This window comes from Ciconia boyciana, chromosome 6 (assembly GCF_034638445.1).
Source record: "Ciconia boyciana chromosome 6, ASM3463844v1, whole genome shotgun sequence".
NCBI classification, from domain to species: domain Eukaryota; kingdom Metazoa; phylum Chordata; class Aves; order Ciconiiformes; family Ciconiidae; genus Ciconia; species Ciconia boyciana.
The window spans coordinates 54,319,077-54,336,397 of NC_132939.1; the positions used below are offsets into that span (position 1 = coordinate 54,319,077).

At 42.4% G+C, this 17,321-nt stretch overlaps 1 protein-coding gene across 2 annotated transcripts in view; it reads right to left on the bottom strand.

Annotated features, from left to right (window-relative positions):
• The window catches only part of ITPK1 (inositol-tetrakisphosphate 1-kinase), a 161,840-nt gene that overhangs the window by 115,346 nt on the left and 29,173 nt on the right, over positions 1 to 17,321 (bottom strand). The window contains exons 2-3 of one of the 2 annotated variants that reach the window (XM_072864022.1): positions 13,395 to 13,526; positions 8,961 to 8,985 (exon numbers count right to left, since the gene is read on the bottom strand). In XM_072864022.1, the coding sequence (XP_072720123.1) occupies positions 8,961 to 8,985; positions 13,395 to 13,423 (54 nt within the window). In that variant the 5' untranslated portion in view covers positions 13,424 to 13,526. The remainder of the gene's footprint in view (positions 1 to 8,960; positions 8,986 to 13,394; positions 13,527 to 17,321) is intronic. The other variant, XM_072864021.1, reaches the window with a different exon arrangement.

Below are 17,321 nucleotides of genomic sequence, written 5' to 3' on the forward strand. Positions count from 1 at the left end.
GGTGAGCACAAGGGGAAGCAGCAGAGCAGAGGCTGTGACTACCATGAATGAAACTGCCACGCAGCGCTGGACGGACAAAGCTCAGCAGCTTCTGTGGTTCCTCTGGCTTTGGGATTTATACAGATTCATTGCTATGTCTGGAACACACTGTCTTTAAATATACTCACAGTATCATTCCCAGTATAAATCTGAGCAAGAGAGATATATTCACACAAACCTTCCAGAGGAGGCTTGTCTCCAGGCTCCCCCCCAGCCTACAGGAAGAAAGTTAACTCCTGCCCTCAACCTTCTTCTCTTTGAAAAGAGCTTTCCAAAAGGAGGGACTCTATTTCCACCACTTGCTAAGGGACTGCTAAGGGCAGATCATGCCCTTAGGTATCCAATGCCTGTTTCGATCCGTTTATTAACCATGATTGGCCCACCCGTGCTCCTGGCATAGCCACGCAGAGAACCACACTAATCTCATCTAGGAAGTTGCAGCAGCAGTCTCCTTTTTGACAAGTCATGTGAGGGAAGAGGGATGAAAAATAAAAATAAAATGAACATACCACAGCTCTCAAATTTTCCATGAATGTGACTTTATGGTAAAGAAACACATTGTGGATAACCCACTTCCAACTCACTTTGGAGAAACTGTGCTTGTAATAATCTCTGTTTCTTCTGGCTCTCTCCTTTCTTCCTCAGGTTGAAATCCTACATTCAACAATTCCCACCCTAAGCTATTAATTGCACTGATTTTGGTACCAGTGCAAAATTACCTTTAGCAGTAAATATTCTCAAAAACTAGACAAAGACAGTGATTAAAAATAAACTGTCAAAAAGTCCACGAGTGTTTTCCATCGATATGCTAGGTCAATATGAGAGATATTGCAAGATAACAACCAAAGACATAGAAAACATCTACAGCACGTGCAGAAACCCTGTCTGATCTGCCTACATTTAGACATACAGCAAAAAGAGGCCTACACTGTTGCCAAAGAAAAGAAAAAACAGATGTATTGCTTTCACCAGAAATGCAAAATTGAAGTGAATGATAAGTATTCCTTCTAGCAAAAGACTTCATTCTTAAAACACAGTGCCCCTTGGACGACAAAAAAAAAAGGGGGGGGGGGCGGGGGGAGAGTTCAGCTGTTCTGGTTAAGTTGAAGCCACTCTGCTTTCTTCTGCCATAATTCCACAAAGGCAACCAGGTTCAGGAAAACATTTCCAGGTTTGGCTGTGTTTGCACGTGCCCTGTTTTATATAGGGGCAGCTGAAGTACATGCGCTAAGAGTTTCTCTAACTTAAGGCTAAAGACCAAATACAGGAAAACCTAAGAAACTTTAGGGCCTAATGTCTTTAAGCACCAGGTTTTACTGGAACCCCATTCAGTCTTGTGACATGAATATGTTTATCTCATTTAATTGTGAAGTGCCAGAAGAGCAAACAAGCTTGCAATGGTCTCCAGATACAATTATCGCAGGTCACAGCTAAGATCAAAGGAGTAAGGAACTTTTGCAGAAGCTGGAGAAAGGAAAAGTCAACAACATATACTAAAGAGACTTCCCCAAACTCCACCGATCTTCTGAGAGTCCTCAGGAAGTTCAGACCTACCAGCACCCTCACTGAGGAAGACAGGCATACAAATAGTCTCCTTTACTGTTCTAATTATGTTCTCCCTATAAAGCTTTGGTTTGAAGCCAGCAAGTCTGATCTATGGTGGATAGCAGTCATTGCTTCCAGAGGAACATCGTTGACCCTGTGGAACAAAACCCCAGGACTGAAAACAAGGTTACAGCTGCTGTCACAGGAATGAGCCTGCAGCTCTGCCTGAGCAGAATTGTATGATTTTGCCCCCAAAACAGGCAAAGGATGGGGCATTCAGCTGGGAGAGGACACCTCAGTACTAGGGTCAGAGGTACAGTCACTCTTGGCACTGTATCAAATTAACTCGCCATCCTTCCTACTCCAAGAAAAAACTTCAGAAGAAAAGGTCAAAAGACCTACGTGCATATTTGTATTTCAACACAGACTTTGCAGTTTCAGCAAAGTGTAAATGAGACAGGTTGGTTTTAAAATAAGGCATTTCCTGAGTTTCATGTCTCCAAACACACTCCATTTACCCTACTTTGATACCATATCACAACACCTGCATCCAGTGAGACAAATAATCCTATTGTTTAATGCAGTCCAAAATTAAAGCCTGGTCTTTGTTGGCCCATAGGCACCACTGGAGTAATTATGATTAATAAAAGCAATGTCTAATTGTCATTTTGTGCAAAGAGTGGGACTGTACACTGCAAAATATTTCTAGTCAAAAGGAGGTAAATACAGAGTTTTATTCCCCAGCAGTTCTGTCAGGGTCTTATTTTTATCCATACTGTTTCTTGAAGAGGGATTTATAAAGCTTTGCAGTTCACAGAAATATCTGGGAAGACACTTACACGCTTATGGCTGAGAGAATATTATACACAGCAATCTTCAGAAATTACCAGCCCCCATTAATAGTCCCGTTTTCCTTTATACATTCATCCTACTCTACATGTCCACCATTCAGATATCTCAAAGCAACTTAAATGGCATTCCACTAAAAGGACCATTACCTTCATTAGGAAACAGAGGCAGAATTTGTGAGGGAGTTGCCCAAAGTGCCTGCAGTAAGTGACAAAGTGAGGCAACTCCCCACTGCAATCTCAGTCCCATTATAGTCACCAAAATCTTTGGCAGAGGTCCCACAGGGACAGGATTTCCACCCAGGACATCCCAACTCCCAGCCTCTAGCACTGTTAGGAATCACTGCCTCATCACTACATACCAAGGAGTCAGGAGAAGACAAAGGGGTGGGCAGAGCTGGCTCCATGGGCCAAAGCAGTTCAAGCTCAAACCTGACAGCCATTCATTACACATTAGCTACAGACTTCTAAATCTTAGTAATGTTTTCACTCACGCAGATGACTTCTGCAAGTGACTGCAGAGCCCACACCTCTCCTAGGCCACTGGGATTCACAGTCAAAAGAAAGCAGTCAAACCAGTCAGTAAGAGACTCTCTCCGAGCCACAAAAATTTATTTGTGGCTCTCTCATTCACTCACCAAGAGTGAAAATAAATCAGATCTAAATACATTTTGATTTGTTTGGCTTACTCTGCCTAATTTTTAAGAGTAAGTGCTTATTTATTTAATCTGCTTAATCCACATGGTGGAAATGTTCTGTAGTTTTCTCTTCCTTCCCTACCCCAACAGATGTGTATTTATTCTTCTTCCCCACTGGACCAGAAAGGGCCACGCTGTACCTAACTGACCAGTCTGCTGATGCAATATAGCAGCATGCCAAAAACATCCCTCCCTGCACTGGAACTTGTGCTTTGTTCCTGCTGGGCAATGCTGCTTCTTAGGTACCAAGAAGGTCTCACACAGAGGGATCTCCCCTGCTGAGAAGGACCAGAGAGAGGATTCTGCCCGGGATTTGTTCTTCCACAGTCCTGCTATTTCTGGGGTTGAATCTGATGCTACTACAGTTTTTCTGGAAGACCTCACTTTGTGTGCTTAGCACACTCTGTGTAGCACCAAACCTAAGAAGCATCAGGATCTTCAAGATTTTAACCAGCAACCCCCCACCTTCAAGCATGCGCAAAGTACCTAACACAACCCAGACTGGGGAGGGCTGGAGAGCTTCTGTAGCATCATTTCCAAAAATACATTCAAGGCAAAGCTGACTGCCATCCTCAGGAGAACATGCACTTTACTGAGGGGCTGGCATGCATGTGAAAATAAACTTTCTTCTCCCTGTACTAGAGAGCTCAACTCTAACATCTTAACAGCGCTGCTTGCTTTGGAAGCCTTCCAGTCACATCCTTCTGTATATGCTATCGGATATATATTTTATAAGCTCCTTTTCTCGGTTAGAGCACTGCTGTTCCAAGCTTATTCCATTAATACTTCATGTGAAAATAAACCTCTCCACATTTCAAGAAAACAACAGTTCCCTGGCAACAATTAGTGGAAACTGTTGTCATTGGTATTTTACTTTGATTGAAGAATTAAAAGGGGGGTGGGGGTGGGGACAACCCTCAATTCTCCTTCGCAGGCTTCAGTAAAACCCACGGCTCAAAGGACAGTTTTCTCCTCCAAAGTAAAAGATTTCAAATATCTCAATTCCCAGAGAGTTGGGGGAAAAAGGAAAAACAAACCAGCAGCCGAGACCATTGTAACTACTACAATCAGCTGTTCCACATTGAAAAACATGTTGTCCTCCATATCCCACTATTAAAAAATGTGCAGCTTGAAATACAATGACTAATTCCACTTTTATAGCCAACTGACTAGAACATCTTTCTAAGATAAAAGAGAGCATTAGTGTTCATTCGAACCAAAAATACCCACCGAAAATAGGAAATCTTCACTATTTTAAAATTAAAAAACGCGAGCGAGAGCTCTAGGAAAGCTTGGGCATGGAAGTGCTTGAAACAGCTTTGAAGTTGCGAGAAATAACGAAGGCTCCAAACTTTGCCACACAAAGACTGAACTGGCAATTTGTCAGAAGCCAAAAGGGCTGCAGCTAATTATTCTGGATCTGCATAGCTCGTGAAACAAAAATAAATGCATGTCCCCATCAGAGGTACTTGTGATGATTTCTACTTCACTGCACATGTTTTCAATCTTACATTCTTCAAACTAAGCCAAACAGATTTTTCCTGAAAAACAAGGTAGGTTGAGATGTTCTCTCCCTCACCAGCGTACAAAGTCATAAGAAACTGGATACTTTACTGGCTAAAGAAGAACCATCAACTTGCAATTTTAAATTTGTCCCTATGCTAATTTGGGGATGGAGGGGTAAAGTTGAACAAAACCAAGCTTTTATTAAAAAAAGAATTTTATTAAAAAAATAAACATCTTTACCTTTTAGAAACTACCCAAAAGCCTTCTTTGCTAGATTCCATTATTAAAAAATAGGTTTTTTTAATTGTAAATGTCTCATCAGACAACCACTGCATAACTTCAGAGGCAGTCTTTCCCTTGAAATGGCGATGAAAGAAATTATTAAGAAATGCTTCAATGTAAGCATTTACTGGCAAGTCATCCCGATGCTAGTGCAAGAACTGCTCTGCCTCAGCCTTGCCAGCTGTTGCCTGCCCAGTAACTGCCTGCCGGCCACGGCAGATGGGCTTCGGTGATGTTTGTCACCTGTTCAGAGCATCCTCTCACCACCAGCTCAGGCCACTCCAGCTGAGCAGGCAGCTGCAAGGGGCTAGAAGATCTGGCAAGAAAAAAAAAGGAGGGGATGACAGGGAGCAACTCAGACACCGAGAAAGACCCCTACAGCTCTGACTGGCCTGCCTCCTTGCCTCCCTGTAAAGGGAGGTACGTTACCTGCCACAGGAACCGCAAGAGCTTCACAATCGGAATACTTCAAATGCAGCCTTAAGATTAAATGCAGCTGAATCGGTGCTGTTTTTCACTGGAAGAAAGCCAGCAGCACCAGGTCTGCTGACCACCCTCATCTGCTCTTCCCTTCGCGCCCCACAGAACAGCACAGGGAAGCCCCGACGCCAGGCAGCACATGGCCCCACAGCCCTGCTGAGACAACTGCAGCTGGAACTGCTGTCACGCAGGATGGGCAGCACAGCTCCCAGCAGCACTGGGGCTGGTACAGCAACAGGGTCCCTGCAGGAGCTTGGACACATCCTTCAGTCTTCCCTCCTGCAAAACTGGAACAAGAGCGCTTCCTTACCGCATGGGGTACAAACAGGTAAGCACCCTAATTCCGTGGTGATGCCTACTTAAAAAAATTAAGCAAATGACCTGCCACAAGGTAAGAGATATAGCACAGTATTCTGTTAAAGGCCCATATTTAAAAGCCAGGAAGATATTTGTTTTTTTCTTGCAATATAACACTGGTTTGTAGCTGCCCCACTGATTTGGATTTAAGCTGCAGAAAGCAAATGTAGATCCAAAACACTGCCAGATCTTAAAGATGCTGCTACTCAGAGTTCTGCCCCTGCCCACTGGAAAAACAGAAATGAGCTAACCTGTTCATGCTCCCAAATGTTTGGGTGCAGACTCAGACTCATACTGCCTTTGGAAATTTCATAACCTTGAAAGCTTTTTATTTGATTCATCTGCTGTACTATTTTTTAAGCCAGATAGCTTGATGGATGTTATTCAATTGTACTATATAATGTCACACATTTCAGCTCCTATGCATTGAGTTCACAGTGAATTCTCATTATGTTAGAATTTAATCAGTATTTCTAACAAAACAACTACTTATCACCACACAAGTTGAGAGGTTCTTTGTTTGTTTTCAATGTGATGCTTGAATAATGTCTTACTGCTGGATAAAGGAGCATGCCTGCTTAGCATCCCACTGCCATTCCTATTCTTCCATTATTTCTCTTTGGAGGATGCGCATGTTTCCCCACTCAATAAAAACAGAAAGCTGGAACCGCTCTTTCTGCTGGAACTGAAAGTTTGAGACAAGACAAAACACAGAACTTGAACACAACTCACAGAATCTTAATTGCTGTTTAGCAGCAGCTCACTGATAATCTATACAGCACAATTAGCCTTAAGAAAGCAAAATAAGAGGATTTCATCCGTCTAGGTAAAGAATAGAGGACCATCCTAATTCCTCACTCCAGGAAGGAAACAGAAGTCACACAGATGCTTATCTGAAGACTCAGAAGACTTCCCTTTAGTAGTAGGAAATTCTTTCCTGCTCCTGTGCAACATCTTTGGAAAAGAATAATCAGATGTCTGTTCACAGAAGTCAGCACATACCAGTCCACCATGCTTGCTATCTGGAAGCCAGTAACTGAACCTTACATTCTGACTCACTACTTATTACTGGAAAGCACGTCTACATTCAGAAAATTTTTGAATTTATGTAAACAAGAAGATAGTTAAATAGCCTGTGTATTTTTGTGGTTTGAGTTACTTTATTGTCAGGTGTAAGAGCAGTTTCTCTTGAACAGGATAGGTTCTTGAAAGGAGGAGAAGGGGAAACAAATCAAAGAATTGTTGCTGCTTAACACAGGAAAACAATATTCCCTCTGTCAAACAAACTTTGTCTAGCAAATCAACACCAAGACATCCTCCATCCAGAAGCAGGGCTAGCAGGACGGATCATGCAAGGTCACTCAAGCAAACCTTTCTAGTAATGCTGGATGGAGAAAGAGCCCATTTCCGATACATCCCCTACTGGCTACAAGTACATGCATCAGGATATATGAAGCAACAGGCACGTGATAGGCAAGGGGTGATCACATACAGCCATTCATCCTGCTCTAGCAGAGCAGCAGGCATCAGTGCTTGAGGTATGCCTTTGGGGCACAAATTCCCAGTATAGGTTAGTCTGACAACTCAACTATGCTGTGGAATTTGAGACCAGAAGTACTTTTACACAAAGTCCTGTCTAGTTCTGTCCAAATGTTTCCCAAAATGCTCTTCCAATAAAGAAATCCTTTCCAATTGTTTTGTCTCTCTGATGACTAGCCACTAAGCTACACAAACATCAGAAGACTAACAGGTAACCCGTGGAAGGACAGCAACTTTAATCCACAAGGTAAAATGGAATTTGCCCTCTCTTCAGCTAATAGGTGCATCATTGAATTCACCACATACGAGCACCTTGCTGCTTAAATGTATAGTGCAGGCACAAGGCACATATAACAAATGCAGACATTGGATTCTAATACACCAGGGTACTATTAAAATAACAGCATCCCCTACATGGTGACACAACTATAGGTTAGCTTTCTCCCTGTGCTGCTTGTGAAGCTGTGCTTTGCAAATGCTGGTTTGTATTTATCAATCTGGAGATGCTATTATCACAACTGACGAAAGAAGTTGCCCCTTAGCTCTGAGCAATAGGAGGTACAAGGAAGGAAGATGATGCTGTAGTGGTGAAAGGTTAAATGCAGCCAGTAAAGTATATGCCCTTTTTCCTTGTAATACCATGCAGTTCTCAGACAACCACACATACCTGAAAGGCATACTCTCCAGTTTAACTAGCAATGAGAATTTTTTTAAGCCTTTTCTGACAGTGGATTCTTTAAAATAACACAGCCTGGTTTTTCAAATTTTTTTTTTTTTAAGTGCTTTTCTCCTACTTCCTGCTGGTGTTGAGAAGCACCTTTCACATGGACTTGAGTAGCCTCAACTATCAGTGGCTAACACCTCATTTTCCTCTTCTCTCCTCTGTCCTCTCTATTGAGACAGTTTCATCTCTGCTACCAAGGTATGAGAAAACAAGCATGAGGAACACACTGACCACCTTAGAGTGCAAAATGAGCACTAGGTAAGCATCAGCAAGAGTGAAACCTATGACACACAGCTCTTCGAAGTACACAAAATAAGCCAGAAGGAAAGAGCATACTTCCCCTTTCATCTTTTAGGGCTATAGTGCTCTATGTTGCAGCTGTCACGGAAACAAAATACCTTTCCCAAGTTGCCATCGTCCTTTAAGTAACATCTTGTGTGAAATATGACCATTCAGATCTGGGACAGAACAAACGTAGCCAACACCTGAACTTATCTGTAGCTGGGCTACAACCTGAAGGCACTTTAGGATCACTTCTCTGCTCGCTGGGTTACAAGAACATTCCTTCTGCCATAGTTTTTTTTTCAAAGGCCAGTTCCTGTTTCTGTTAAGCCTGTCTGCGAATGCAATAAACAGAGTAACACCGCCTAATCAACTATCAGCTCTTATTAATTAACAGACACAAGAAAAGCCTAACTGCATTCCCACTTTCACCAGGGCACCTGCTGAGTTAAGACTCAATGGGCTCAACATGTGCTTCACAAAAGGAGGACCCTCTTTTTCCAAAAAGGAGTATCCATAGCAGAGAATTGAATGGAAAAGAAAGAAAAATAATTAAGCCCAGGTCATGTTGATGTCTAAATGACAGCATTTAAAATCAGTAAGTCTTCTTTATAACAAAATAGAGGGGGGGGGGGGAAATCAAATATAGTTTTTACTCACCTGTACTACTTCTACTCCTCTTTTCCTGGAAAAGAAAAGAAAAAAAGGAATGGTTAACGTTGGAAACATGGGGAAAATGTAAAAATAAACACTAACGGAAAAGCGTTGCTTCATGCTAGAATGCAAGCAACAAAAATCCGCACTAATGAACCTGATTCAAATTCAGGAAAGCACTTGTTCAATTCCATTCCCTGCCCAGGAAGCACTTTGGCAGCTTCTGAATCATGGCCTCAGAAGTGACCCAGGATGCATACTAAGCAGCTGCACCACTGGGACTGATAGAGCTGCCAGGTGAGCAGAGGTAGGAAGTGGGTGATGTTAGGGAGCAAGCATCTCAATTTTAGTCAGTTCTACTTTGCTCTTCATTTCTCATCTGCCCTCAGAGTGTGCAAATTGCACCACAGCACATTCCACATGCTTGATAGACCTTTGATTTTGATCCAAAGATACATGTGTAAATGTCAGGGAGAATGAACACAGCATCTGGCAGCCATTTATCCTCTTATTTACAGCCTTGTTCTACTCTTGTCATCTTGGTACACAGAACACTTCCCAGAGCCACACACACACAGTGACTTGCATCAGTTGTCTGCTTGAAATCCTTGCGAAGAAACTTTTAAGCTGTCCCACGGCTTGTCTTAATCACAAGCACAAAGATACCCAGACTGGCTCCACAGATTAGCCCTGCAAACAGAGCAGGGAAGAGGACAAAGGAAAGGTACAGGCACAGAAGAGAGAGGCTGCCCTGCAGCTGGAGCACACTGCCTAGATGTGTCATCCTGCTGCAACTTCATCGCAGATACATCCCCATAGATCCACTGCTCAAGACAGACAATCCATTCTGGAAGCAGTGCCTCAAAACCACAATTAATTAAAACTCCAGCTGGTGATTGGTACCACGCTGTGTCAGATGGACCTAACTGTGCTGGCCTCAGCAGAGGCAACAACCCCTACATCATGTAGCTGTGCCCAAAGAAAAGCTAATAAATTACACAAGCAGCCATGCAAGCAAACATGTACAGATTCAACCCCATAAAGTGAGTATGCTCCATTGTCCCACCCGAGCAAGTATCAAGCTACAGGCTGGGATGGGACTCTGTGCGTGCATCAGCCACGAGTGCTGTGGCTTCCTTTGGGCAGAAAGGGACACACACCCAGGTATGTGACCAGGGAGACAGACACAGCATACAGTGATACCCCGTTCTAGATGGCAGGCAGTCTGCATGTGGGGACACCAGACAGTGCAATGCCCCACGGTTTAGACACGTCCTTGGACTTCAGTTCAAAGACTTGTAGTCACTCTGTCTCCTGCAAGAGCAGAGTTCAAAAACTTGGGGTTTGTCAGAAGGCCCAAGCCTCTGAATGCTGCTTTGGCCATATGGGGAATAGTTCTAGTGATCCTGAAATGCCAGGGATAAGAGACTAGGGAGGCCTACTAATTATACACCAAAATGTTGAGAACTGCAACTGGTAGAGACAATTTAGGCAGATCTGTAGAGATGGTCATCTACTCTGCTGGTATGAGAATTGAGTTTCAGGTGCATGCAGCCAGACAACACTCAGTCATTGCATTTGACAAGTTATCAAGCAAAACAAACCATTTCTGCTCTAGTCTTGAGAGCAGAACTGAATCCCTGGAACAAAGCCCAGCCATCCCTGCTCCATGCCACCCTCCCAACATATGCACACTATTTAAATATGTTATAACCTTCTCCTCACTTCGAAGACACAGGAAATGTAACTTAAAAATCAAAAGCCTCAGCAAGCACAAGACAGGAATCTCTCTTCCTCGTTCCCACTAACCCCATATGTGAAAACCAAAGACCCTTTTTGGGCAGGTCACAGAGCAGGACTGCCTAACTCTGCCCTCAATGCTTTTCTATCTAAGAGCGTCTGTGTTGTTGTCCGTAGTTGCAACTGCCGCACACTGCTGAATACACAATGGCTCCTCCAGTTTTCTGCCTGATACAGTAAGTCTTTCTTTGTGGAGGCCATTACAAAGATGCCCAAAGGGAGAGGCAATCAGTCAGCATCTATGACACAAATTGCTCCCTTCTTCCACTTTACCAGTCTGGAGTTTCTCTGGCATAGAAGCAGCATGCACTGCACAGCCACAACAGAGAGCTCGTTGCTCAGCAAGGAAGTTAGAAAGAAAATGAAACCAAGCACCTCTTGCAGAGAATTTCAAAGCCCTCTTGCAGGTAACAGTAGCCTGTAAACAGTGGGTGATTAATATACTGCCATTATGGTGTGGGAAGCATTGCTGCAGACCGTCACCTGAGGCTGGCCAGATGCATTCCAACTGTGTTTTGAGAAGAAAATATGAATCTCGTAGAGAAAGAGTTAATAGCCAAATTGTTGAAACAATGATTTTCACACAGCTAAGCAAGATAAATAAGAAACATTAGGTGGGGAATGCTTTTTTGTAAATAGGGCAGCAGCCTACTCAGAAGTATTCCAAGTATTGTAAGCTAAAACTTAAAATAACCAAACCAGCTACATTTTTGCTGTGTCTGCCCTGGAGTAAACAGAACAACTCAAAACTGCCATTGAAATACACCAGGCTTCAGACAGGACTGCTCCAGAGCCCCTTGAAGAATAGAGGCTGATGGCAAAGGCTGCATTTCTTGCCATGCCTGTATATACACTGAATAAGCCTTGTTCTACTTTGAAGATGAAAAATACTTGCAAGCTGGTTGCCAAACCCACTTCAGAAAGAATCAGTCCAGAAGTTTTCTATAATCCCCCCAAAACGGACTTTGCAAATTTACTGGGACTTACTGAAACCGATTGTGCTGCCCCTGCAGAAGGGAAGAAGCCAGGCCAGCACACAAGCAGGGAGAGAAGGGGTGCCTGCTGCTGGGTATGATGCCACACATGCTTAAAAAGCTAGAGGAAGGAGGAAGTGATTACCAAGGTTGGCTTGTAGCACTGGGTCTTCCCCCCCCCCCCTTTTTTTTTTTCTTTTCGGGGGGGGAGGTCCCCTTTGGTTACCTGAAACTTGAGAACTTTTTATACTTAAGCCTGGGGGACCAGAAACCACAGAAGCGTGCATATTTCGAGGATCAGTTAATTTGGGAAAAATCTTCTACCGAATTAGCTTTTTAAAAGTTATTTTAAAAACTAAAGGTGTCCAAACAACCAGGATGTCAAGCAACCATGCACCTCAGTTCTGGCATTAGCTGATTCTCCGCCATGAAGATTTCCTAAGCCAGTGACTCCAGGCTTTTTGGCTGGGCAAGTCACAGCTGCAGGCTCAGGGCAGCAAGCCATCCCTTATGCAACCAAGCACGCAATACCATCTAACCACACTAACTGCCTCACGTCACATGTGAAAGGGCTTGGGGATAGGCACGGAAAGAAAGCTGATCCTACACATGAGAAACTCTAGGACCCTCAGAAAATAAACAAACATAGAATGAAACACAAGCCCAACAAGTGGGCCACAAGCAATTCCCCAACAAGGGCCTGTCTGTGTGGGACACTCAATGGAGACAAGTCAGTTGCCAAATTAATTGCTCTGGGAGCCTGACAGAGCCATGGACCAGCTACTACTCCTTCATATGATGCTTAAAAAGCTAGTAAGAAAAATACATCCTACAACCTTGGTGTACATTCTTTTGGGCTGTTTCTTTAGCAGAGGACAGGCTTTCCATTAAGCTATGCTGAGACACGCACCGCAGACGTGCTTAACATACACGAGATACTATGACAAACTCCTCTCCCAACGCAAAGCACAGATACTTTCATGGTACAAGACTGCAGCTCAGACACAAGCAGAGAACTGCAAATTCTGCAGACAAGCCAGACAAACGAGACAGATTAAAAAAAAAAAAAAATTAAGTGAGGGATATAAGAACGTGTCCAGGCTAGGCAGAATGCTTCCAGAGGTACCAACGCCTGTTTCAAAGGTACTGGCTCCCACGGTGGCTATTTCACTTGGAGTATTGACCACTACTCTTGTGTCCCTCATGGTGTTGTCCATGACCTTTCTTTCTTCCCATGTAGCTTGAAATTGAGCCACAGCCTACCAGAGGAAGGGCTCCCATTCCCAGCTAGCCTGGCTGCCTCCTGATATTGGCAATAAGCTACACAAAACCCACAGCAAGTCTCTTTTTCTGAGAGGAAAAAGAAGATCATTATTATCTGTATTTCCCTCCGCCCTCCACAGAGGCAACACAACTGGGTCAAAGAGAGACTGCCTCTGCCCACTTTCATTGAACAGATGTTTGAAAAATGGTCAGTTCTAAACTATACTCCCAGAGGTAACTATTTTTAAAATACATTTCATTCCAAAGATCATCTAGACAGGGGTCTTGTACTCCAATCATCAGCCCAGGAAAAAAGAATTACTAGCAAATGTTAGAAAAACTCTGGGAGAAAACAGAAGGGGAAAAATTGTTTGAACATGATAAAACTAAACACCTAACTTACAGCAAAGCTTCAATGTCTTCAACTGGCATAGTATGGCTAAAGCTACGGAAACGTATTCAGGTGCAGCACAAATTACTGACTGGTGCTTCATGTGTTCCCTTCCTTCAGGACACAGCTCTGCTGAATCACACACTGCAACATTTAAAGGAAAAACAGAAACATTTAAGTAAATGCTGCATTATCAATACTGAATAAAACCCAGAAGCTTGTTATGACTTATTAGTTCTATACCTGAAACCAGTGAGCAACTCTACTGGATAATGCAAGCCTCACCATATGCAATAGCGATTAAAATAATTACTATGCAAGTTGACCTCATGTTTAAGTTAGAATGATGCATGGATTTAGAGAAGAATTCAATATCAAGTTACAAAAAGCACATTAGTTGGTGTTTTGGAACTGACGTTTTACCACAGACTCAAACTATGTAGAATAGTTGGCTTTTGGGGTTGGGTTTGCTTTTTTTAACATCCAAAGTAAACAGTTTGGACTAATTCCCCACAGCATATAGGACCTGAACATTATAGTGAACGACAGCTGAAAGAGAAAATTACTATCAGGTCATATATCATAGCCATAGTTAAATTAAATAACGTATTTTTGCTGTCTGGTCTGAGTGACAGATTGAAAAATGCTGAACAGAATTTACAATTTAAAAAGTAAAAGACAATCTTTGTATTTGTTTTAGTAGCCTAAGAAGTTATTGGTGCATGCAGTGAAGTTCTTTTTTTTCTGATAGGAGAATGTTTCACCTCCAAAATTTCCAATGTAGAAAAGTGGCAAATAATAATAATGTATTGCTTTGATATAAAAAATAAAAGCATTTTCCCAGAAAAGCAACACATTGGCATCAAAGGGAGTTGTATTAATATTAATGCATCAGAGCAAAAACCTGCAGCCACTAAGACTTTCCACCACGCTGAAATTATCAGCCACAGAGGAAGGTACCGGGCAAGCAATACCAAAGCAAAGCATGAAAACCAGCAATAGTGGCCATCCCCAGCCTTGTGGACAGCCCATTTCTCCTCCTGGCACAAAGGCAAGCTCAGCCCATTTGCCTTAGTTTTTCCATCAGCAGAATACCCTGCACTTCTGTTATTAAATATTTGTGAGGATTCTTGCTTTTATTATTTTTCATCACTGCTGGACTCCACCTTATTGTCTATCAGGGAAGCGACCAAGTGGCAACCCCAGCACAGGGGTGCTCGCTGTCCAGGGGCCCCGGCTCGCAGCCACAGCCATCAGTGCACGTGGAAGTTAACTAAGGGCATCTGAAATACGGCAAGACTCAGCTGTAACGCAGGGATTTTTTGTGGTTTGGTTTTTTGCACACAGACTATCAAGCAGGCAATTAATCAGAGTTAATTTTACCAATTTATATCCAACTATTCTTACTTTTCAGCAAGCTTTTCCCCTTCAGTAATCAGTATTTTGGAAATATTTATGACTGAAGTGGATCAAAAGTTGGCATCTGGGGGAGGGAATCCTCAATTTTCTCAGTCTGTAAAGCATCATAGATCCAAAGGAGAAGGGAAATAAAGTACACCTTTATAGTCTGGTAGCAACAGATTATATAGTTTAAGGAAGAAAAGGTCTCACTTAAAACTCTAACTGCCCTTTAGGTGGGCTGAAAAAAAAATGAGACTTTGGGCTGCCACAGAGGACCTTTTAAGTAGAAAAAAATCACAGAGGGTAGCCACATTTGCGCATTTCTTCCTTGTTTTTATAACCAGGGAATGGTCCAAGCAATAGGAGCACTCATACATCAGACACTACAAAACCATGAGTGATTTTCACACCACCACCCCATTCACACATGACATTTGGTAGAACCATCTGATCTTCTCCACATCTTCAAAGCATTATATCATCCCATTTACAGCTATAAAAGTGCTTCTTGGAGTGCTGTATCAGAACAAAGTGCCCTGAAAATGACTAGAAAATAAAAGAGTATCTTGGTAGGGCAGCAGTGGCATTGCTCTGGCATTCACCTGCAGCACTGCAATGCTTCCACACGCTGCAAATTCCCACCACGCACACAAACATTCACCAGCATCTCACAGCAAAGAACCAGCTAGAAACCCACTAATCCCTTATCCTGCAAGACCAATGACAAACTGAAGCATCCAACATCATGACTTCAGAGGTTCAAGTAGCAGGGAAGAAAAAGCCACAAAGGAAAGAAACCAGGCACTGTAAACAATAACTAGGGGAAATAAACTGCCTTTAGTCACTAAATATTAAGACAAAGTTTCAGTAATGGTTTAATGAAACATTACAGGGCTACTAATTTCAGCATTAAACAATAGGTATTGTAGAAACAAAATCTGTAAATCCCAAATCATAAAAGCCACAAAAGGATCTGTTCTCTTCCGTTTTCTTTTTAAACTAGGCATTTAAGATGGATCAGTGCTGCTGAGCTCTGCCAGACTCTTTTCTTGGAACTAGTGACCCCAGGTTCTGGGAGCCCATACTCGCTGCTTTCCCAGCAGGGACACAAAACCTTTAACCACGGTCTTTCGAGAAAAAAAACTGAAGAGCCAGTCGGAAGAAGGCATGATTAACAGCTGCACAGAAAAATTATTAAAGGCAATGAGTTATTCGTCCTACCAGACATTCAGAGACATATTTAGTATCTGATGACAATTATAAGCAATTGGGCAGGGTTCAGCCATCAGCCATAGGCTTACACCACCAGACATTATCAGATCCAGTTCCCAGCTATGGCAGGCAGCCACACCATGTGATCTCTTTATAAACTTATTAAAAACCATCTTCAAACCAAGCTGTTTTGGCACTGTATCTTCCATTACAAGACATTAATTTCCCAAAGGTCAGAGTCCTTCAAATTTGCAGGCTAAATTGTTCCAGCATAATCCTTTGGCTTCAATAAACTGCTTGCTTCCTTAAGCACTGCAAAGAACACGCATGTCCTCTGCTCCCAGCTACCTTTGTCTCCGCATGACCCCGGTCACCCCAGTGTTAATATGACCCTCTGCAAAAAGCAAACACATGACCCATCCCTTTCGCAAGTCTTTCTAAGGTCATGAGGCGCTGGTGATGACTGAGAGAGACCTGAGAAGAGGCAGCAGAATCACGACACAGAAGACAGTATCCCTTCCGGGGACAGATACGGTATTTATCTTTTTTATAGATACATATAAAAAACTCTTACTGCAGAAGCTATTAGAGGCTTCTAGAAACATATGAACATATTTACATTTTACAAACAAAATGAGCAATAACCTCATACTAACAGGTTTTATAATCTGAAGGATGCTTAATATTGCATACTTGTTCTCCAGTGCCACGATATGTTCAATTAACTATCACACTGAGGCAGAAGTTTTCTGCATGTGTTGATAAAACTTCTTGGTACTATAACCATAAAACATAAATATTTTATTCTCTGAAATCAAGCCTCCAAAAATTTACATTTTGTATTATTCCTAGCAACTCTCCTCCCATATAAATTTAAGCCAGCATTACAAGTTATTAGTGTCTTATTCTCTTAAGTCACAGAATAAGTCACTAGTCAGCAAAAAAGATTCTAAACCCTTCAATTTTCCATTACCAGAGGAGCCCTAGAAATCAGGTATGTGGATTTTCTTCTTCATCAAGGGAATCTTCACGCAACTTGGGCAAGAAGGGCAATCCCCTATTCACTAAGAGATACGTTAGTTAGCAGATTGGTATTTTGTTTACTTCTGACTTTCTAGATATTGCCAAATTGCAGGAAAAACTATATCCCACTTCTTAATATCTATTATGCTGAAGTAGGAAGGCAGATGTTAGTGTCTCCTCAATTCCTCCAGTACTAAGTTGGAACGTAAGTAACGAATACTGAAAGACTTGCCATGAAAAGCTACCTACACTGAAGCTGAAAGGACAACTTGCATTGACTCAATGGATGAAGATTTCATCAGT